Below are 22,857 nucleotides of genomic sequence, written 5' to 3' on the forward strand. Positions count from 1 at the left end.
ATCACAGATCACAGATTGCCTCGAATAGCGTGTTGCATGCATGATATGGGAACTTCTTAAAAGCCCATCTCGAAGATTTTTTGCCTGTCCTTTCTTGGTGTAATCTAGGTTGTATGTTAACATATCTTACATCTGGAACAATTTTATACACACCAAAAACTACCTCCCAGTTGAAGATGAACTTCCCGGTCCTGATATCTCAAGGCTGAGTTGGACCTCCCTACTCCATTCAATGACTCCCTAAGATGTTATACTTATAGAACTCCTCCTGTGTCCTGCTTGTCTAGACAGACAGGGCGGGTGTTTTTATCTTTAACAGTGTTCCTCAACCTCTCACTTGTCTCTGTTACACTTTACCTCTGCTTTGTTCGCTCATCTGTAAAACTGGAATTAATAATAGTGTGAATCCTTGTGGATCGCTAACCAGAGCCTCTGACATGTACTACAACTTAATACAAAGGCTGCTAGTATGAGTGTTCTTATCAGCATTATTGTTATTATTAGTTATTAATGTTTTTTCTGCCAAAGTCTTGTGAGATCTATAAAGATAGAGGTTTTACTATGAATGAATTGCCTTTTCTTCCTCTTTGCTCACTTTCTTTTTAAAATTTAGGAGTCAGTTGTAGATGGTCAGAGTCCTTTTTAAAAGTAACTTAATTATATTAAAGACTCATTATTTGTCACCCCCGAAAAGAACTGCAGAAACATTACAGAGGCTTGTTCTGCAATTAGTGTGACCTCTGGGGGGGGGCTTACTAATGGTGACTCTAGAATGACAGGCCATACTGAATTTTGCAGAAAAGTTTCATTTCTGCCACCATCTTTTAGAGATGTATGTATGTATCTTTTGCTGTTTTCCTTTTCAACCACACGTACCCCAGGTACAGCTCGGTGTCTTCTCACAGTATTGGGGTGTGGGTTAGCCTCGGTCTCCATCCCGCAAAGTAGAAACGGGCCTAGAGGATAGTCACCCCCATACGCTGTCCTTTGACGCGCTTGGGGGCTTGAGACCTTAGTGGTGTCGCCCACATTCTCTTAGAGATGAATCTTAGCTGTTACTTAAGAGGGTGTCAGGTATTAAAACATGTCAATGTTTTTCTTAAAGGTGAGTGACCTTTCATTCCATGATTCATTAGCTACTTTCATTGCTATTCTGATAGCACGACAGTGTTTCTCCCTGGAGGACGTCGTGCAGCACGTGGCACTGCCCTCTCTCCTCGCAGCAGGTGAGGTAGCGTCCTGGGCGGCACTTGATACTCGGCTGTGGTATTTGGTGGGATGGCTTCTAACTGATAAAACACAGTGAGAGTGGTATTTAAGGGTCCGTGCTTTGGGCAGTGGTGTGGTGTCCAGGGAAAGGTGGTAGGACTGTAAATTTTGTTCTGTATAAAGTAATGGGAGCCCTGGCCGGTTAGCTTAGTGGTAGAGCATCAGTAGCATGTGGATGTCTCAGCTTGGATTCCCCGTCAGGCCACACAGGAGAAGCAACCATCTGTTTTGCCCCCTTTCCCCCCTTCACTTTCTTTCTCTCTCCTGCTCTTACAGCCATAGCTCAATTGGTTCAAGCGAGTTGGCCCTGAGTACTGAGAATGACTCAGTGGAGCCTCTGCCTCAGGCACCAAAAATAGCTTGGTTGCCAAGCAATGGCCCCCGATGGGCAGAGCATCACCAGTGGGGGGTTTGCCAGGTGGATCGCGGTAGGGGCACATGTGGGAGTCTGTCTCTCTGTATCCCTTCCTCTCATTTAAAAAATAAAGTAATGGGAGTCTCCATGAATTTTAGTACCTATGTTTGAGAAAGCCCATACACTCGAGTTTCTCAGAAAAATGTAGCCCGTGCCTTACTTTTTACCATCGGGAGCATTTATTTAAATTGTCACAGAGAGTTGACCTTAATGGAAAACCTAAAGACACACTCTTGAACGTGTTGAAAACCTGCTCTTAACCCTCTTCTCTCCTAGCCTGCGGAGACGCGGATGCCGAGCCTGGGGCCAGAATGACGTGCCGGATCCTGCTCCACCTCTTCCGGGCCCCCCAGGCCTGCTTGCTACCCCAGGCGACCGGTGAGCTGGCAGCCTGGTGGCCCCTGTGGCGTTTGCGTTTGCAGCGCTCAGTCCTAATATAGCCAAGCAGGCTGCCTTCTCCGCAATTTCCTTCCTGAGTTCGGTGGGCCCGCTCCGGGGCGATGCCAGGGAGCGGTGATGTCACCTGGAGGGGCTGCCAGCACCTTTCATTTATGTAAGGGCAGGATGTATTGAGAAATTCAAATCCAGAGTCAGGAAACAATAAAAATGCTTCTGCTCTTGGGCCAAGCTGTGCTGGTGGGCAGCGCGGCCCTCTAACAAACTGTGCGTGTTGGTATGAACCACGCCATGGCGACATTGGGCGGGGGTGACTCACTTAATTCTTTCCCTGAGGTGCGAGGGGCGCAGGTAGGGAATCGAGGGACGTTAGCAAAGTCTGTTCCTGAAGAACATATCCGTAGTGGGATGTGTGTGTGTGTGTGTGTGTGTGTGTGTGTGTGTGTGAGAGAGAGAGAGAGAGAGAGAGAGAGAGACGGTCAGTGGAGGTGGGTGGACGTCCTAGCAGGGTTTCTGACACGTCTCTCTGAGCAGCAAAGGCATTATTTTAATCATGAAAAGGAAAGGTTAAGTAAGGAGGGCTGGCCGCGCTCCTCAGGGACTCCGTGGAGCGTCACTTGGAGCCTGCTAATGGCAATTATGTGCCCAGCCTAACCCGGAAAAGCCCCACGGACTGTAAATGGTTAGAAAAGACTGTCAGTGGTGGTGGTGAGAGGGTTAAGGGTCTGTTGTTCTCACAGGCAAACCTTTCCCCGGAATCAGATCGTCCTGCGACAGACACCTCCTAGCTGCTGCGCACAACAGCATCGAAGTGGGAGCCGTGTTTGCTGTTTTAAAAGCAATTATGATGCTTGGTAAGACTACCCTGATACTCCGCTGCTTAATCACCAGGCGTTTAACTCTTATCCAATATTATTTAGAAACGTGTGTTGTTGCTGTTGTTCTGGAAAAATGAGTTGGCTTTCCCCAAGTCCAAATGCCACTGGACTCCACGAGGTCTGTCCTGACCTACAAGACTGGTGGAGTTGGAATAGAATACTTCCGGGGGTGAGGGGTGGAGGCAGTGGTGTTTGTACTGCACACTGTCTCATTCTGAGCTCGTGTGGATCCTCAGACCTCCTGAGTCGTTCTGCCTTCGTTTGGTGGCATAAGTCTCACTTTGTGGTGGACACAGCAGACTGGGTGACCTAACTAAAGGTTTAAATTTCATGTTCTATGCCAGGAGTAAAACACCAGAAAATAATTGGGTTTAAATCTTAAGTGTTTCTGCTTTCATTGTGACCCTAAACTAGTTTATATCCCTGTACCTTAGTTTCTTTCATCAATCGGGTGATAATTGCATTGAGGTTGATCTTACTGAGCAATCAGTATTAGATATCACCTTTTTTTTTCATGTAATTCATAATGTACAAGATCTCTTTTATATTCTTACTGGTATATTTCCTCCTGGGGGAATTAGCTGTGCTGCCTTTTCTGTTCATTTGCACAGCAGCTCCTTAGGACGCTTTCATTCTGTAAATTGGGAGAATGGTGGGACACCTTGAATTCACACCGTAATTCCAGCTTTGGATGCCTTCTCTTGTCCTTCACGACACAAAAGTCATCTCTTGTGTTCTGAGGGAGCCCCGTCCGGAGCAGAAAGCACTGCTTGGATAGGCATAGTCTTGGATGGGTCCTAAGGAACTTGTTTGAGGACGTACCCTATTCCTTTCACTCCTGCTCGGGAAGCATTGTTTGGGGAGGACAAGGAAGGAAAATGGGGTTTTCATAAAACAAATGATTCAAGTCTCATCTAAAACTATCTACATCTACATATGTATATAGACTGTGTACACACGTATATGATGGTTCTATTAAGAGCTCATGAGTTGATATATATGTATATATACTGTGTACACACGTATATGATGGTTCTGTTAAATGCCCATGAGTTGATACATATGTATATATACTGTGTACACATGTATATGATAGTTCTATTAAGTGTCCATGAGTTGATACATATGTATATATACTGTGTACACACGTATATAATGGTTCTATTAAGTGCCCATGAGTTGATACATATGTATATATACTGTGTACACACGTATATGATGGTTCTATTAAATGCCCATGAGTTGATACATATGTATATATACTGTGTACACACGTATATGATGGTTCTATTAAGTGTCCATGAGTTGATACATATGTATATATACTGTGTACACACATATATGATGGTTCTGTTAAATGCCCATGAGTTGATACATATGTATATATACTGTGTACACACGTATATGATAGTTCTATTAAGTGTCCATGAGTTGATACATATGTATATATACTGTGTACACACGTATATGATGGTTCTATTAAGTGTCCATGAGTTGATACATATGTATATATACTGTGTACACACGTATATGATGGTTCTGTTAAATGCCCATGAGTTGATACATATGTATATATACTGTGTACACACGTATATGATGGTTCTATTAAGTGTCCATGAGTTGATACATATGTATATATATTGTGTACACACATATATAATGGTTCTGTTAACTGCCCATGAGTCGATACATATGTATATATACTGTGTACACATGTATATAATGGTTCTATTAAGTGTCCATGAGTTGATACATATGTATATATACTGTGTACACACGTATATGATGGTTCTATTAAATGCCCATGAGTTGTGTGGCATAAAGAGAAAGGCAGAGTCACATGGAGGGCTGCCCCTTCGCCCACGCTGGGAACATCTCGTATCACACAGCCGACACTGAATGGCCATCTGAGTAAGTAAGAGTCCCGTTCTGCAATGATGCTTGAAAGGTAAGGTCCATTCTGCTTAGTCAATAAAGGTAGAGACCATGAAGTCAGGAACTCACATTTGTGCTTGTGGTGTCTAAAGTTCACCAGAGAAGCTAAATGGAAGATTGTCCATAAACTCATGTTGGACGTGTGACTGCATCAGTGACAGACGTTTTAATGGCAGGAGCCAAGATGAGTGCCCTCTGTGTCCCTTTGATTTGAAGGACAGGTTTGATCCCGATTAAAACTGGCCAGTCTCTTCAGTAAACCCAACTGACGATGGCCCATTTTTCTTTGACGGCTTCGCCTTGACCTGTTTAATTGGCCTGCGCTCCTGGTCGATGCTGCAGCTTTCTGAGCATTGGAAGGTTCTAAGTCCGAGAAGTCGGGATTCGGCCGGCGGGATGTCGGCAGAGCTCGGGCCAGGCTGTCTCCGAGGCCTCTCTCTGTTCTGCAGAAGGCTCTGGCACAGCCTCCACGCCATCCGAACGTCCCCGCTGATTCGAGGATCTCTCCTGGTCCGGGGCCAGCAGAGGTGTTTCTTTGGTTCTGTTTTGGCATACGTTTCCCTTTCTGTATCTCACTTGCTGTCGCCAGTGTTCTCTCAGGTCTCGTCCACCCGCACCTGGTTTGAGTTCAGCAGAGAGAACTGTTGTATAGAGTTTTGTTTCTAAATTCAGTAGTAGTTGAACGTAAGGTGTGAAAATAGTTCGTATCACCAAAGGTTGGAGAAAGCATGCTAAATTGTGATCCGTGCACAATTGGCGTTCCCTCTGCCTCTAAGGAGCTCTGTCGAATTGAATCAACTCCTGTGGGCGAAGGGAAGTTGGTAGTTTTTGTGTGCATATTTGAATGAGCAATGTATGATAACATATTGTAAGGTACTGATGAGTTGAAATGTATTTTTATTCCTCTCCTCCTTTTAATGATTTGGTAAGGAAATATTTAGTAAGTGGTTCTGATTTTTCAGATTTTTTTTCCAGCAGAGCCAAAGCTTTTTCTTGGCTGACCTGTGGGTTTTCCGAGACTTTCTGCATGATGGGCTTGGTTCTGCGCGGTGTGGCAGCGAGGGCCGCTGTCGACTCGCTGGTCGGCTCCTGGGGGTTTTCTCTCTCGAGGCCCCAGATCCTGCGGGGAAACGGGCGGAAGTTTGGAGGCTCTGTGCTCTTGTGGCAGTCCTTATTACCAGATTATTTTATTCTTTCACCTTCAAAATATGGCAGTTCGTGACTTTCCCAGTGAGAGAGGATTTCTCTCATTTCTGAATATTTAGCCATTCTGCACAGGTTTCTCACTAGAACTTTCTTCTCTTTTCTTTTTTTTCTTTTTTTTTTTGTATTTTCTGAAGTTGGAAACAGGGAGGCAGTCAGACTCCCGCATGCGCCTGACCGGGATCCACCCGGCATGCCCACCAGGGGGCGATGCTCTGCCCATCTGGGGCATTGCTCTGTTGCAACCAGAGCCATTCTGAGGCAGAGGCCATGGAGCCATCCTCAGCGCCCGGGCCAACTTCACTCCAATGAAGCCTCGGTTGTGGGAGGGGAAGAGAGAGAGAGAGAGAGGAAGGAGAGGGGGAGGAGTGGTGAAGCAGATGGGTGCTTCTCCTGTGTGCCCTGGCCGGGAATCGAACCCAGGACTCCTGCACGCCAGGCCGACGCTTACCACTGAGCCAACTGGCCAGGACCTCTTTTCTTTTTTTTAAATAAGGGAGGCACTTCCCTTAGCTTCCTTTTAGTTGAGTGTATTAGAGACTGAGAGGTAGATGACGTTCTCTGACAGCGTTTAGGGAGAGGACCATGAAGGACATGGCTTATTCGGCGAAGGCCCCGCTCTGCAGGGTCTCCTTCGCACGCACTGCCCTTCTCCATCCCAGGGAAATGAGTCTTCTAGTCAGGGAGCTAAGAGGAAGGTGGGCTAATGCAAAACTTTCCTCTTGACCTGTGGCTAGAAAATAAGTCACTGTGAGAGAAGAAGTGGAAGAGGGACATCTAAGAGGGGCGAGTGACCCATTTTTTTTTTCTTGTCTATATAAGTCAAATGGATTTGAACAGAATTCGTGCTTGACATGTTGGTGAAATCCGTGTTCTGTGATTATTAAGTGTAATTCATGACGGCCTTTCCAAGTTTGGTGAAAACATACTTAATTCTGTAAGCAAAGTAAGGATGGAGCGTGAGCCTGCTTTCCCCGTGTCTGACGAGACTCCTCTGGTTCCCGCGTTCAGCCTCCGGCTCGCTCTCTTCGCTGCGGGACAGCCGTGCGGTCCTGGTGCCACCCCTGCACCGCAGTTTTCGCTCCAGAAGACGCACTTTTCCCCCCTAAAAGTGGAGGGGAAAATGCCCGTGCATCTTATGGAGTGAAAAATATGATATTTTATTAATTATTTTACCATACCATTCGGTTCAGAATATTATTTTTCTTATTTTCCTCCTTAAAGCCCTAGGTGTGTCTTGTGGTCAGGTGCGTTTTGTAGAATGAAAAATACAATGTATAATTTACGTCCCGGAGAGCTTGCCTCGCCTGCTTCTCAAGTGCTCGTCAGCGTTTTGAACTTGTGTGATGTTGGCTTTGTGATTCTGTTATATTTAGGAGACGCCAAAATGGGCAGTAACAGCGTCAGCTCTCTAAAGAATGATGACTTCACCGTGCGGGGCTTACGGCGCGAAGGGGGTGCTGATGACATCTGGACCACCTCACAAAATTCCAAATCCTGCGCAAAAAGCATTTCCATAGAAACCGCCAACTTGAGAGAATACGCCCGATACGTCCTGAGGACCATCTGTCAGCAGGTATTCTCCAGGTCTCCTCGGCCTTGAGCTGTGAATGTGAAGCTGTTCTTGGAGAGAGATTCTTACTGTTCTGTAGAACTTGTACATAGCTCATCCTTTTTTTCTTCCTGCTAACTTTGTTTTGAAATAATTTCAAATTTGCTGAAAAGACTTGTTGCAATAATAATAAAGAAAAAAATCTCTAGCATAGCCTTTATATAGATTCACTAACTTTTAACATTTTGCCACATTTGTTTTATAATTCTATTTGGTGTGTAAAATGTAGATGCATATACTAAAAAAAAATTTTTTTTCAGAACCATTTGAGAGTAGTTGGCATACATTTTTATTTTTTACTTTTTAAGACTTCAGTGTTTATTAACATAAGCAAAATTAAAAGTCAGGGAATTTAGCATTGGTACAGCAATTCCTTCTCATCTAGAGGCCACATTCCAATGTTGTCAGTTGTCCCAATAATATTGGATTTGTCTGAAGTTTCCTGTCGATTAGCCTCAGGTTATGCATTCCTGGCCAGGGCACTACGGAAGTCATGTTGTGTTCTTCTCGGGTAATCACACCTGAAGACACGTGGTGCCCACCCGCACCTCGCGGGGGATGTTAATTCTGAGCAGAGTGTCTCCACTGTATGATTTCAAGAGTTCTCTATTTTCTTCCTTGCAGTTAATGAGCTATCTCTGGGGAGACACTTTAAGACAGTGCAGATATCCTCATCAGACTTTCTCACCTCCCGTGTAACATCCATTCTGATTCTTTTCTAACCAGTTTCACCATGACTGTCGCAGAATGATGGTTTTCTCCACACTCCTCCACTCTCTCCACACTTCCCTAAGGAAGAGCCTAGCATTACTTATTTTCCCTTGTTTACATTTGTTTATCTTCCATTTAGATTATCATTTACTGTCCTTAGTTATTTTGATGTTCAACTTGTCCCAGATTTGTCCAGTGGAAATCTTTTCATGCTGGCTCTTGTGTTATTTTGACATTCCTTTATTCATTCATTTGTTTGTTTGTTTTTGTTTGTTTACCCTTCCTGGCTCCTTTTGTACTTTCTCTGCCCCAGACCTAGAATTACTCGTTCCTCCAAAGAACATTCCTCCAAAGAACGCTGGTTCTATTTAGCAGAGGCTGGTATTTAGAAGCCAAGATCAGGGCGCTGTGGGTGTTCATTCCTTCTAGGCCTGTTCAGCAGACAAAGCCAAGGGGAAGACAACTACACACATGAGTGTGTGTGTGAGTCATGGGTCGATACTGACACCTTTCATCTCAGTCCAGCCTCACGACGTTCTGTGTGCTCCCCAGTCCACAGCAGTCGTGCCTCTTCCACAGGGGGAATCCCTGCTCCAATAACAGGAACCCCTGTACTCATTTGCTTACTTCAGCAGTGCACCTGTAATAGTTTCAGAGTCGCTACACCTATCCCACGAGGAAAAGCAAGCCTACTGAAAGGACTGGAAGGTTTGTTTATAGTTAGTTCTTCCTTAAGGGTTTACAGTATTGTGTTTAAAAAGTCATTTGAACTTTCTCCTTCAAGTAGTGCGGACGTGCTACTCACTTGAAATGGGATTGGTTTTGTTTCTGTTTACATTCAGTTCAGACTTCTTCCCTCTCCCCGCTCCCCACCAGCCCTATCTTTAGAGTAGGATGCTTCCACAAGTCAAGTATGCAGGAAGGTATACTCAGAGATGTGTCCTGTCTTTTGCCTCTCCCTGCCTTCAGTGATCAGTTTCATTATTTTTCTGGTGTAACATTTCTTGTGGTTTTTTTAATTATTATTTCTCCTTTCTTATTAACAGAATCATGGCATACTATATATACTCTTTTTCACTTTCCTGATATTGACAGGGTCATGTTTTTGTTAGGGTATATTTTAACCATGGTAAAAGTTAACTAAGTAGTTATATAGATATTAAGAGGGTATTGAGTTTACATTGGTTCCCAATTGTGAGGGCACATTAGAATTACCTGGGAAGTTAAAAAGGTTTCTTTGATGCCTTCAAACAGTGACTGATATTTGGTCCCACCACCTAAAATCGACCTACATGATCTGATGTAGGGCCTGGGGTTTGGGATGTTAACAAGCTCCTTGGATGATCTGAACGGACAACCAGCATTGACCCACTGGTGTAATGGGTACAAAACAGCTTTCCTTTGAAACAGATCTGGGTTCAGATGGGGTTTGGGGAGAGTTGATGACTTCTTACCTCATTTAATATGAGTTTTCTCTGGAAAAATGATGAAGAAAAAGTAATAGGAGTTTAAATTGGTAGAAACTCTCTGAAGGTCAATTAGCCGTAACGCTCAGTAGCCTTAAATTTTTGCTATACTCCTTGACCCAGCAGTTGCACTTCTCTGAAATTATCCTAAGGAAATAATTGTACAGAGAATAGATGTGCACAAATATTTGTTTACAATAATAGCAAAATGGAAGACAGTTTTCTAAATGATATACTGTGCTCTATTCAGTAGACTGTAGTCTAATGCATTCCATAAAAATGGCGGACATACAGACTCGGTGCCCTTATACAGCAAGCTAGAAACCTGGTCACGGAACAGCCCCTAGCGCAAGAACTCATTTTCCAGTTGAAAACACATACCAGGATTTCCCCCACTCTCCTTAGCTTTCTTTGCTTTCCTTGCCTTTTCTTTGCATACCTGCTGTTTAACATTTTCTTCAGCCCGGGCTTCACTTTGCATTTTTAAGAAGTTCAAATATGAGACATTTTGTTTTTTCAACTTTTGCTACCACGCTTGTGTGTGTGATCTTTTATTAATTGGAAGATTCCTGTCTGCTTTATATTCCATTGTGTGTCGTGATCTTAGTACGTGTTACATGAGCAGATGGGAAGTCTCTGCCCCCCAGCCTAACTGCTGTGTTATTTTTAGGAATGGGTAGGAGAACATTGCTTAAAGGAACCTGAAAGATTGTGCACAGACAAAGAACTTATATTGGACCCTGTGCTGTCCAATATGCAAGCACAGAAACTCTTGCAGCTCATCTGTTACCCGCATGACATTAAAGAGTGTCCCGAGGGGGACAACCTGCAGAGACAGCACATTAAGCGCATTCTTCAGGTGAGTGACAATAATGTCAAGATCACGTTTCTGTCGTTGGACACGTTCTTTTTCATTACGACCAAAAGTATTGCCTCTTTCTGTCCTTGCTAAGGGAGTCTTCTCAACTGATTCAGTCAATTCAGATTTTTCTCTCCCAATTTTCTCTTCCGTGTTACCGCCACACTCTATTGTTGGCTATGAGTTCATGCAGCCGCTGCGTGTGTAGGTCCGGGAAAAATAAGCTTTGTGGAGGGACAGTGTTAAGTGTCTTATTCTAAAAGTATCCAAGTCATCTTGGTTAGATGAATAGATTTTTACAGAATACATGGTTATCTTATTTCTAGTGCACATCTGAGTGAGGCACGTTATTTTAATGTTGCTATTTATTTCTTTGTGTTCACAATGAATACGGGTAATAGGCTTGGAAACCTTTTGATCCACATACCCACTACCTGAGAGTAGAGTGTTCCTGTGAAACCTTTCGTAAGCCAAAGGGTGTCAAGTGAAGCAGCAGCGGCCATTCATTCTTCTGGGAAAATGTTTGCCTATTCCCGGAACCGAAATGTAATGCACGCACGTCTTTGTTTCATTTACCGCGATAGAGATGCTTAATTATGTTGGTTTTACGCTAAGTGGAGCACTCTTACAAGCTCTCTTAGGCTTTTCTGATACCTGAGGACATGCCTTGCTAACAGATGTGCAAAGTAAACTGAGAAAAACCACAGGTGCTCACAGGCACGGTGCAAAGCCACGACAGCTGGATGCTGAGGCTAAGCGCGGTCCCGAGGAAGGAGCTGAGTGGGCCTCTCTGGCCACGGGGGGGGGGGGGGCGCTGCTGGTCACAGCCCCTCCCTGCACAGCAGACGCTGACCTCTGCGTGCGCCCTCTCCGGTTCTTCGTTAGCAAGACGGGCACTGCGCATGCAGGTCTTTCATAAAGAGGGAAGTGGCTGAACACATATTTTGAAAAGCGGGGATATACCTATTGATCCCTTGATTGCATATGATTTCTCTATTCTTTCTTAAGATAGGGAATGCAGCAAGGAAGTACTGTATTTTACGACATGCTCAATGCTCCTATTGTCTTACTTCCACTTCCCCAGAATCTCGAGCAGTGGACACTGAGGCAGTCCTGGCTAGAGCTTCAGCTAATGATCAAACAGTGCCTGAAAGACCCAGTGAGTATATCTGAAAAGCATGTATATATATGAGGTGTTATGAAAAGCCCCCCCCCAAAAAAAAACTGTTGACGTCTGAGGAGAAAAGGAAAATGTATGTGTGCGAGTTTTCTCTCGTCTGACACTAGGGCTCTGGTTCGGTGGCTGAAATGAACAACTTACTGGACAATATTGCCAAGGCAACCATAGAGGTGTTCCAGCAGTCAGCCGACCTGAACAACAACTCTTCCAGCTCTGCCGTGGGGCTCTTCAACCCAAGCGGGGCCGGGGGCGCTGACACAGGGAACTCGAGGCCGAACGGAATAAAGACGTTCCTGAGGTATTTTTCCTGTGGTTTTCTTAGCCTGTCGTTACACTTTCACCTGTAATGGTGTGTTTTATTTGCATAATGCAGTATTTGTTTTTCCCCTAAACCTGCCAGAATGTGAAGAACATAATTACTCATGTTGACTATCATTATTTAATGATATGTGAAAGGGTAATGCTATGAGGTGGATGGTCTCTCAGTGTTCTAAATACACTGCTCACGAAACTAGGGGACCAGGGAACCTGCAGACACTCCAGTACTCTCAGCCTTTTGGACAGCGCATTTTCACCTGTGAAATAAAGTTGGTTTTGCATCTCATTTGCATAATTGAACAACTTTGTTTGACCTGTCATTTGGTTTTTTATTTATTTATTTTTTTTTAATTTTTCCAAAGTTAGAAGCGGGGAGGCAGTCAGACAGATTCTCGCATGCTCCCAACCGGGATCCACCCAGCATGCCCACTAGGGAGCGATGCTCTGCCCATCTGGGGTGTTGCTTCATTGAGGCCAGAGCCATTCTAGAGTCTGAGGCGGAGGCCATGGAGCCATCCTCAGCACCTGGGGCCAGCTTTGCTCCAATGGAACCTTGGCTGCGGGAGGGGAAAAGAGAGAGAGAGAGAGGAAAGAGAGGGGGAGGGGTGGAGAAGCAGATGGGCGCTTCTCCTGTGTGCCCTGGCCGGGAATCGAACCCGGGACTTCCACACGCTGGGCCGATGCTCTACCACTGAGCCAGTCGGCCAGGGCCTTCATTTGCTTTTCTGATGTTCTTGTTTAATAAAATAAAAATTAAATGCTTCTATTTTTTTATTGCCTCATATTTACTTTGAAATATCCCCTAATTTTTGTGAGCAGTATATGAAGTCAGTCAGGCCGGACCCCTGGGAACCACAGCTGACATTCAGGATGGATTCTTTTCCTTAGTGTCTCCTGAGGCTACTGTGTTCTGTGGTGTTCATTCTATAGGAAACACTTTTTCTGCCTTCTGTCCTGCCAGGCAGTTTTGCATAAATGATAGCCCTGGAAGACAGATCAACCTGGATTTCACCATTTGGGTGTAAAGTTTATCCAGTGAATTCTAAAACTTGACCAACCGGTTATCAGTATGCTTACACATAATCAGAATATCTGCTACCTTCACGCTGATAGAACACAGTATTGCTCGTTACACAAGAGGACTGTTACTAATCAGAGAGCCAGGATCATGGATACACTCTTTCATGGATTAAAAAAATAAAGTTTAGTTATAGTGTCCCCCAAGGACCCCATCTTATATTGCCTTCTGTAAGCATGAGTGGGAAATGTGTGCAGATGTCTGGTGCTTAGCTGGAGGAGTGACCGTGTAGAGATGAAAGGGCAGTGTCTTTTAGAATTATCAGTATGTCGTGTGCATCGAAGTCCGCCACTGGCATTTCTGTTACGACCGTGAGGGCAGAGGGAAAAGAGGGAAAGGCCGCCTGGTTGGCTGTAACACGTGTTTCTGATTTTAGTTCCTCTGAACGCAGGGGCGTGTGGCTGGTGGCCCCCCTGATCGCCAGGCTGCCGACGTCCGTGCAGGGACGGGTGCTGAAGGCCGCCGGGGAGGAGCTGGAGAAGGGGCAGCACCTGGGTTCGTCCTCGAAGAAGGAGAGAGACCGGCAGAAGCAGAAAAGGTGAGGCTGGGGGCTGGGTCTGCCTCGGCCTCTACGGAACGTCCAGCTCTCCACACGTGCGCGGCCGCTGTGCCCCGAGCCCGCTGGAATTCCGTTTGAGGTTGAAAATATTCCTAAAGACTTCCGGAATATGTATAATGTTTGTTACGTGAGTTCTTAGTTCTGCCCGCGTGCCCAGATCACGGTGCCACTACTGAAACGCTGACTCGGTGGCTCTGCGTCCCACTGACTGGATCGTGGTGCCACTCGGCCCCGGTGGTACCCTTTCAATTACTTTTCTTTTTTATTACTTAGGCATTTATGTTTAAAACACACAATTATTTCTAGTTCTGTCTTATTGGACCCTGACTTAGTTAGTAATATTTTTAGCTTTACGGTTCTTGTTCTAGATTGGACATTAAAACTTCTCAGCCACGGAAGTTGAAAGTTTTCTTAATTTATGGTATGCCCTAGAAAAGATTTCAAATAATAGTATTTGAAAACTGATGATGTTTCTGAGAAAGTCCAAAACCGCACTGGAATGTGAAAATATGATGAATTTAATACCATGGGATAAAGGGAAATAATGATAATTTCTTCTATTTTTAAAAAAAAATTGAACATAGAGGTTTCTTTCCCCCTAACTAATAATGTTTTGGTAGCTGCCATTTATTGAGGTCTTAGAAAATGCAAGCCCCTGTATAACGTTTATCTCAAACATCCTTGAACTTCTAAAATCTCGCAGCAATCACGTGGCGACTGGAGCTCTCATTTGCCCTTTTTACAGATGGGAAAACTGAGGCCCTGAAAGGTTAAGTAACTGCCCTGAGGTCACACAGCTAAGGAGTTAGAAAGCTGGGGTGTAGACCCGGGTGGGTGGTCTGGCTTCTGAGCCTGCACTCCTAACAGAAGTCCTGTGGGTGGAGACCTCGCCTCCCGTGTAGTGTCCTGCCCCCTGATCGTGTCGTCGTGTTTGCAGCATGAATTAACAAACGGGGTGACTCAACCTCATTCTCAAAGTTTATCGGCGATTGGGAGACTGCCCGTACGCTGCCCCGCTGGCCGCAGAGAGGGCCGAGGGCGGACGGGGCTTCCCAGCGGCCTCGCCCTGGTCAGGGTCTCTGTCCCGCTGGTGGGAAGCATCGCCAATGGAAATATATAGTTTGGCATCAGTTGCAATTGAAATTTTTCTTTCCGGTGTAACAATTAGTTTATCAGGGTGACTTGTCAGTCATTCTCTAATTATTGACGAAACCTTAGTGGGATTTTTGCCAAATGTCTTGGGACCTCTTGACAAGGCAGGGCTGTGGGGTGGGGGCTGTGGGCAGCAGGTCATGAGCAAGCTCTCCGCTCTCGGGGTCCTCTGACCTCCTAGCTCTACCATGAGAGACCCCACCGTTTGGTCTGGAGAAGGGTGCTGAAAAATGAAACTAGCACACAATCCGATCAGCCTGGACCCTATAAAAAGAGTTCTATAGGCCCTGGCCGGTTGGCTCAGCGGTAGAGCATCGGCCTGGCGTGCAGGGGACCTGGGTTCGATTCCCAGCCAGGGCACATAGGAGAAGTGCCCATTTGCTTCTCCACCCCCCCCCCTCCTTCCTCTCTGTCTCTCTCTTCCCCTCCCACAGCCAAGGCTCCATTGGAGCAAAGATGGCCCGGGTGCTGGGGAAGGCTCCTTGGCCTCTGCCCCAGGCGCTAGAGTGGCTCTGGTTGCGGCAGAGCGACGCCCCAGAGGGGCAGAGCATCGCCCCCTGGTGGGCGTGCCGGGTGCATCCCGGTCAGGCGCATGTGGGAGTCTGTCTGACTGTCTATCCCCGTTTCCAGCTTCAGAAAAATACAAATAAATAAATAAATAAAATAAAATAAAAAGAGTTCTATAAGCGAGGAATTATTGTTTAAATTTTTCCATTGATTTGAAAGAGAGGAAGGGAGAGAGTCGGAGGAGAGAAACATCAACTAGTTCTACTTAGTAGTTCCACTTTTCTTTTTCTTTAGTTGCATACTCATTGGTTGCTTCTCATATGTGCCCAGACCGGGGATCAAACCCGCAACCTCAGCACTCCGGATGTCACTCTATCCACTGAGCCACCCAGCCAGGGCCAGAGAAGAATTTTTAATTTTTTTAACTTACTCTGCATACAAAGTGATATTGCTGCTGATGTGTATTTAATATGCAGCTTACTGGTGTAAAACAATCCTCATGTCCCTGCCGCCCCTCGCACACTCATTTGCAGTATGAACGCGTGCCGGTTTGGGGAATGCCTTCAATGCTAAGTTATTTAGAAGCATTACAGTCACTTTTAAAGTCATCAGCTAGGGATACGATTTAACTCTCCATTTTCTAATAGTGAAATAGAGTCAATAAGCCGAGGGCAAGAAATCAGTGTTGCTCAGGAAATAGTCCGTTCCATTCTCTCTAACTGGAGCTGCTGTTCTTCCTTTGTAGCATGTCTCTTCTGAGTCAACAGCCTTTCCTCTCTCTGGTCCTGACCTGCCTTAAGGGACAGGACGAACAGCGAGAAGGTCTCCTAACATCTCTCCAGAATCAAGTTAATCAGGTAAAGTACAGTCAAGCATTAAGCCAGGCAAGTATTTTTCTAATGGCTTTAATTTGTTTTCCTTTCAGATATGGAGATTAAACTAATCAGGGCGCCACCCCATGATTTGATTAGGGGCAGGGAGGCATAGCCCACGCCCTGCTCTCCTACCTGAGCAGTCTAGTCAGTCACCGCAGGATGAACAATTTTATATTAATTATGCATCAGATAAATGTCTACTATGCAAGTCACATTTTGCAGACCACACATAACGGTGCCGTATCTGCTCCTCTCCTGAGCCTGACTCGGGGAGAGGCCCCGGAGCAGTGCATGTTGCAGTCGTCATGGCAACGAGACGGAGCAGGAAGGGTCCAGGCCCCGCACCCCCCGGACAGGGTCTCAGCCTGAGCCCTGTAGGTTCAGGAACACAAGTTAATTTCATTGCCAGAGCTAGACCCATGCCGGTCAAGTGCGCAGGACGCGCCTTCGTGAACCCGAAGGCATTTTGGTTCTTTTATAAAGAACACGGGGTTCACCTTCCCACCCAGCAGGCTCTTGACACTTGCGTCCCCTGTACCACAGGGAAACTGGTGATCTCGTTAGAAATGGGGAAGCGTGGAACTGAGCAGAGCGGGTGGCTGTGTGATGCTCCCTCCTGCCACAGAGCCTAGCGGAGCCCTCCTGGGCTCCTGTGGTTCTAGGACACCGTCACTTTCCCTTGAATGCCACTCGATGCGATGAACGGGACACCCACGTGGTGCTCCCATTTTCTCACTAACTTTTTAGAGATGAGAAATCTATTCTCTATACAGCAGCCCGTATAAATCAGAAAGTCACATATTTCTTTGGTGCCCAGAATGCTGCAGTGATTCTTACTACCCCCAGAATAGAAATTCGCAGTCTGGGCTTGGAAGGCCGTCCATGATTTGGGGCTGGCTCTCACTTCTATCTGGCTTTCCTGACCACACACACACACACACACACACACACACCGCCCTTTTCACCATGGCCACGTGGCTGTTCCCTGAGCTCGCCCAGCAGATTCTTGTAGCACCTCTGTGTCTCTACCTCCTGCTACCTGGAAGGCTTTCCTCTCAGATGTGGCCACTCCCTCACTTCCTCAGGTCTCTGCTCAGACGTCACCTCCTCAGGGGCCCTCCCTGATTACTCTCTAAAAATAGGACTGCGGCCCTTCTCCATCCTCGTGCCTGTCTTGCACGGCGCGTTCTGCCTGGTCTGTTAGCGCTTGCCCCGCCCTTTGCACGTGAGCTCCGTGACGCTGTGCCTGGTTGGCTGTCTCACCCTGTGACGCCCGTCAGCCTGGGAGCGACCCCGCCCTCTGACGGGCTGCGGGCAGCCGTCTCCCCCCACCGCGCACTGTGCCCACAGGTCACCTTGGGGTCGTTCCAGCTCTCTGAAGACGATTCTCAGTAGTTGCTGCCCTGTTTCAGAGCATGGCAGTGTGGGGTTTGGGGGATAGATTGTTTTTGCTCATGTCGTTTGATTCTGGGGTGTTGCCTTTCCTAAGAATACCTTCCCTTTCCCAACATCAATGTGAATCCATGAAGGAAGCTCTCACTTTATACGTTGATATGCCGCTCGACTGATGTCCATATTGTCATATTGTTCAAAACAGTATGAATTATCTTTATCAAAGAGATCAAGGCTATAAAATAGCAAGATTCCACTTCAAGAGGACATTGAAATAATACATTTGCTGAAGTTTACAGCGCATCTCTAGAAATGTAACACAGACCTGACATAAGATATAATTTTTTCTGTCCAATACTTACCTTTATAAGACCAATAAGATGATGTGCAGTTGACCATTGAATAACATGGGGGTATGGGGCACCAACCCCCCACACACAATAAAAAAATTCATGTAACTTTTGCTTTCTCAAATTTCTCAAAACTTTGGTCATCCCTTGGTACCTGCAGGAGATTTGTTCTAGGACCTCCCGCCCCCCCCCACCCCCCGCCAGAAACCAGAAGCCCCAATAGAGCGGGTCGTTATCAGACAGACAGAGTGGCGTTACAGCCGGCCTTCGCCACCCGCCAATTTCTGACCTCGGTTCAAAAACGCTGCTGCTCAGCTGTGAAACCTGGGCTTTTACTGAAAAGACACCTGCATACAAGAGGCCTGCACAGTGCAAGCCCATGTTGTTCAAGGGTCAGCTGTATTTAAAAAACAATCTGTATTTTTGTCTAACTTGATGGTCCTCTAAAATGTGGCCCTGGCTGGTTGGCTCAGCGGTAGAGCGTTGGCCTGGCATGCAGGGGACCTGGGTTCGATTCCCGGCCAGGGCACACAGGAGAAGCGCCCATTTGCTTCTCCACCCCTCCCCCTCCTTCCTCTCTGTTTCTCTCTTCCCCTCCCGCAGCCAAGGCTCCATTGGAGCAAAGATGGCCCGGGCGCTGGGGATGGCTCCTTGGCCTCTGCCCCAGGCGCTAGAGTGGCTCTGGTCGCGACAGAGCAACGCCCCGGAGGGGCAGAGCATCGCCCCCTGGTGGGCAGAGCGTTGCCCCTGGTGGGCGTGCCAGGTGGATCCCGGTCGGGCACATGCGGGAGTCTGTCTGACTGTCTCTCCCCGTTTCCAGCTTCAGGAAAAAAAAATGTGTTCTAAGACTTGTCACTGCGTGAGTAATTAGAGGGGATCTTCCACACCCAGCGAGGAAGGTAGTGACGGAGAGCGAGGCAGGTTTCTGTCTGCGCGCTGGAAGGGGAGGGAAGTGGTATATTTTGTTTGTTTAATTGAAGTTACGGAGGTGACCTTGGTGAGTAAAGTTACGCAGCGTTCAGGTGTCCAGTTCTACAACGCGGAGTCTACACCATATTGTGTGTCCCTGCCCCCCCCCGCCCCCACGTCCAGTCTCTGTCCCTCTGTCTGTCCCCCATGCCCTCCTCTACCAGCCTGGCAGTCACCACGCTGTTGTCCGTGTCTATGAGTCCATGAGTTTTTTTCCTCTTTTTTGATCCTGTTTTGTTCAATCCTTCACCCCCACCCCCTCAGCTGCTCCCGATGATTCTGCCTCTGTTTTACCCGAGAAGTACCAATGTGATTTCACTCATATGTGGAATCTACTGAACAAAAAACTGTTTTGCTGGCCCTGGCTAGCTGGCTCAGTGGTAGAGCGTTGGCCTGGCATGCAGGAGTCCTGGGTTCGATTCCTGGCCAGGGCACACAGGAGAGGCGCCCATCTGCTTCTCCACCCCTCCCCCTCTCCTTCCTCTCTGTCTCTCTCTTCCCCTCCCACAGCCGAGGCTCCACTGGAGCAAAGTTGGCCCGGTCGCTGAGGATGGCTCCATGGCCTCTGCCTCAGGCGCTAGAATGGCTCTGGTTGCAACAGAGCGAGGCCCCAGATGGGCAGAGCATCGCCCCCTGGTGGGCATGCCGGGTGGATCCCAGTCGGGCGCATGCGAGAGTCTGTCTGACTGCCTCCCCATTTCCAACTTAAGAAAAATACAAAAAAAAAAAGAAGCTTAATTTAACTTTAAATATGAAAAATAATTTTAACAGGAAAAACATTTTTTTCAATTGTCTGACTTAGATCCTAAGTAACTGGAGAGAAGAGCGGTACCAAGATGACACCAAAGCACGGCAGATGATGCACGAAGCATTGCAACTCCGCCTGAACTTGGTAAGGCGTCCCCAGCGCCGTCCTCGCGCTAAGCTTATCTGCACAGCTTGCCAGGCAGGCGGCGGTCACCAGGCTTCGTTAGGAGGCACGGCCCTCGGCCGTGTGCGCTCGGTGGCTGCCTCCCATCCCTCCCACCTGCGGCTTCCCCGGCCGCTGTCCTTCCCGTCTGGCCTGACTCCAGGACCTCCGCAGCTCTTCTGGGCAGCGGTCTGCCTTCTGCAGCCCACACCCCGGGGAACCTCCCCCTTCTGGTGTGTGCTCGGAGGTCTTAGCGGGCTCTTATCTTGAGATGCACGTTAGTTAGCTTTTACTGTACTTATTTTAAAACCATGTCAAAATGACAAGATGACATTTCAGTCAAAATTGCATCAGACTTCCCATCAAATTCATGTAAAAAGAAATCCCACATGGAAGGTGTACCAAAATTTAAAATTCCTCACACATTGGACACTCCTTTGAATTTTTCCCTTCCCACTAGACACACTGCACTGCAGGCTGGTTGGGAGGTGGCTTGTCTGACACGTGGCGGTTGACTTGAACTTAATTCCCACCCAGGGATGAATGGATCTGGGGGGCGGGGGGGGGGAGCCTCCTGTTCATCACTACTTCTGCGTTACTGGGTTATCTCCAAGTGTTACAGCGACACAGGCTTAGACTGAATAGGAATGATAACACTAAGTTGTAGATAATTGGGTTATGTGGTTTGACCTATTCAGATTTAATTAGACTAAAAATTCCATATAAAACTGGGTATACTGCATTAAAATTAATTAAAAAAACCAACTGGGTGTACTGACAGTTCAGGATAACAGAAAGCTAATTATACTGGTTTATAGTAGTAGTTTCATGTGGACTTTCTAAGAGGAGGCTCATCGCCCCTAACCCTGTGCATTCTCGGGGGTCAGCTGTCAACTCTCACTCATACTGTTGATGTGCTCACCCTCAGTAATCTCTACTTTTTCTTGGGGATTTTTTTTGTCTTAATTAACTGAAATTTAGCTACATAAAGTGATGGGTTGGTCTTTTCCTCTTTAACACAATGCAGATTTTTTTTAATCGTGTTTTTTGTGCACTAGGTAGGAGGAATGTTTGACACGGTCCAGAGGAGCACCCAGTGGACAACAGACTGGGCCCTCCTCCTCCTGCAGATCATTACTTCTGGGACCGTGGACATGCACACTAACAAGTATGTGTTTGTCCTTGGGCCTTGACCTTGCCGCGTGCACCCGGGCAGCGCCTCTGCTCCCCGCACTGGCGGCAAAGCCTGCCACATCCTCTTTTCTCAGCTACCGTGAAAAATCCTGTGCCCTAAATAAAAATTAGTTCATGAGGATCTTGGTTTTGCTTTAAAGGTGAAGGTAATTATTTTCTGTCCCCTCTTAGTGAATTATTCACAACAGTTCTTGACATGCTGGGTGTATTAATCAACGGAACATTAGCCTCTGACCTGTCCAGTGCATCCCCAGGGGGGTCTGAAGAGAATAAACGTGCATACATGAATTTAGTAAAGAAACTGAAGGTAAGTTTGTGACCCACTTTTATTATGAGTGCATTTTATCTCACTGACTACTCATTAAATGTTATTTGTTGCATTCACATTAATTTAATTGTGATTAATTTGCTATTTGCTTTACCTGAGCTCACTAGTACCCCAAAGTCATAACCATAAGCTTGATGATTTCTCTTTAAAAAGAATTTATACACATAAAACATGTTTTATTTTACTTGAGGGACTTTAGAAATGCATTACCAAATCTCTGACCAAAATGCCAACGTAAGATTTGGGATAAACTTGCGCTTGGACTGGCACATGCATTTGAAAAAGAATCACTTGTATTGATATTTCTAAACCCAACGCGTTTTGCTAACCACTAACACAGTCTTTGAGATAAACTGTAAATAAACAGCATAGGAAAGCAATCAATGTATCAAGCACCTTATGATAAAACGACCGCTGATTACCTTGTGCTCTGACCCTGGCTGGAGAAGGTGTCCGCGCTGCTGCTCCTGCCTTCTGCTTACAGTTGCTGCCCTGGGTTTTTGTCATTTCAGCACTATGCTGTTTGTTGTGTAACAAGGGTGCTTTAATGTGTGTTCTATTTTCTGCCTAAAATGAAGAAATGAAACATACCACTCTAATTGAGAGCTGCCGTAGACCATGTTCGGAGTTGAAGAACATTCTGGCTCAGCGAAAGGAAATGTTTCATAAGGGAACTTCCTTCTGGGTAACTTTTGCCTTCATTGTAATTTCTGTTCCACTTTCTCTCCCTCTCTCTCTCTCCTTTTTAGAAAGAGCTAGGAGACAAGCGGTCAGAAAGTATTGACAAAGTCCGACAGCTGCTACCTTTGCCAATACAGACCTGTGATGTCATCACTTGTGAACCTATGGGCTCCTTGATTGACACAAAGGGAAACAAAATTGCTGGATTCGACTCCATAGATAAAAAACAGGCAAGAGTAAATGTTTGTTTCTCGTATATATAAATACATAAACTGGACAGAAATAAAATGCATCTTCTGGTTTTTCTGTAAAACACGGAAGATATCTTAATTTCACAATTTCCTCACTTTTAAAAGCGTATTTTAATCATTTAAGTGTGATGGTTATTGGCATTGTCACAGAACAAGTCAAACCTTTCAAGATCTTCATTTAACACTGTACTTGTAAGTAACTTTCTTAAATATACCAAAAGAAAACTAATTGAAAACCTTAGTGTAAAAAAAATAATGCAAAGGTCAGGTCTGATTTTACTTCTGAATTGGCAACAGAATATGTTTAGAGAAGGCAATTTTTTTTTATAAATAAATTTTTATTTTAATGGGGTGACATCAATAAATCAG

At 46.0% G+C, this 22,857-nt stretch overlaps 2 protein-coding genes across 3 annotated transcripts in view; one reads left to right on the plus strand and one right to left on the minus strand.

Moving 5' to 3' along the window:
* The window catches only part of P2RY12 (purinergic receptor P2Y12), a 53,251-nt gene extending 31,192 nt beyond the window's left edge, over positions 1 to 22,059 (minus strand). The window contains exon 1 of one of the 2 annotated variants that reach the window (XM_066241723.1): positions 21,979 to 22,059. The gene's annotated coding sequence lies outside the window, so the exon portion shown is untranslated. The remainder of the gene's footprint in view (positions 1 to 21,978) is intronic. The other variant, XM_066241724.1, reaches the window with a different exon arrangement.
* The window catches only part of MED12L (mediator complex subunit 12L), a 356,828-nt gene that overhangs the window by 288,320 nt on the left and 45,651 nt on the right, over positions 1 to 22,857 (plus strand). Inside the window, exons 24-36 of the mRNA XM_066241720.1 lie at positions 1,106 to 1,226; positions 1,961 to 2,062; positions 2,821 to 2,934; positions 7,473 to 7,672; positions 10,556 to 10,744; positions 11,829 to 11,903; positions 12,032 to 12,222; positions 13,697 to 13,858; positions 16,284 to 16,395; positions 19,927 to 20,016; positions 21,093 to 21,202; positions 21,400 to 21,535; positions 22,306 to 22,467. Of these exons, the coding sequence (XP_066097817.1) occupies positions 1,106 to 1,226; positions 1,961 to 2,062; positions 2,821 to 2,934; positions 7,473 to 7,672; positions 10,556 to 10,744; positions 11,829 to 11,903; positions 12,032 to 12,222; positions 13,697 to 13,858; positions 16,284 to 16,395; positions 19,927 to 20,016; positions 21,093 to 21,202; positions 21,400 to 21,535; positions 22,306 to 22,467 (1,764 nt within the window). The remainder of the gene's footprint in view (positions 1 to 1,105; positions 1,227 to 1,960; positions 2,063 to 2,820; positions 2,935 to 7,472; positions 7,673 to 10,555; positions 10,745 to 11,828; positions 11,904 to 12,031; positions 12,223 to 13,696; positions 13,859 to 16,283; positions 16,396 to 19,926; positions 20,017 to 21,092; positions 21,203 to 21,399; positions 21,536 to 22,305; positions 22,468 to 22,857) is intronic.

This window comes from Saccopteryx bilineata, chromosome 8 (genome assembly GCF_036850765.1).
Source record: "Saccopteryx bilineata isolate mSacBil1 chromosome 8, mSacBil1_pri_phased_curated, whole genome shotgun sequence".
NCBI classification, from domain to species: domain Eukaryota; kingdom Metazoa; phylum Chordata; class Mammalia; order Chiroptera; family Emballonuridae; genus Saccopteryx; species Saccopteryx bilineata.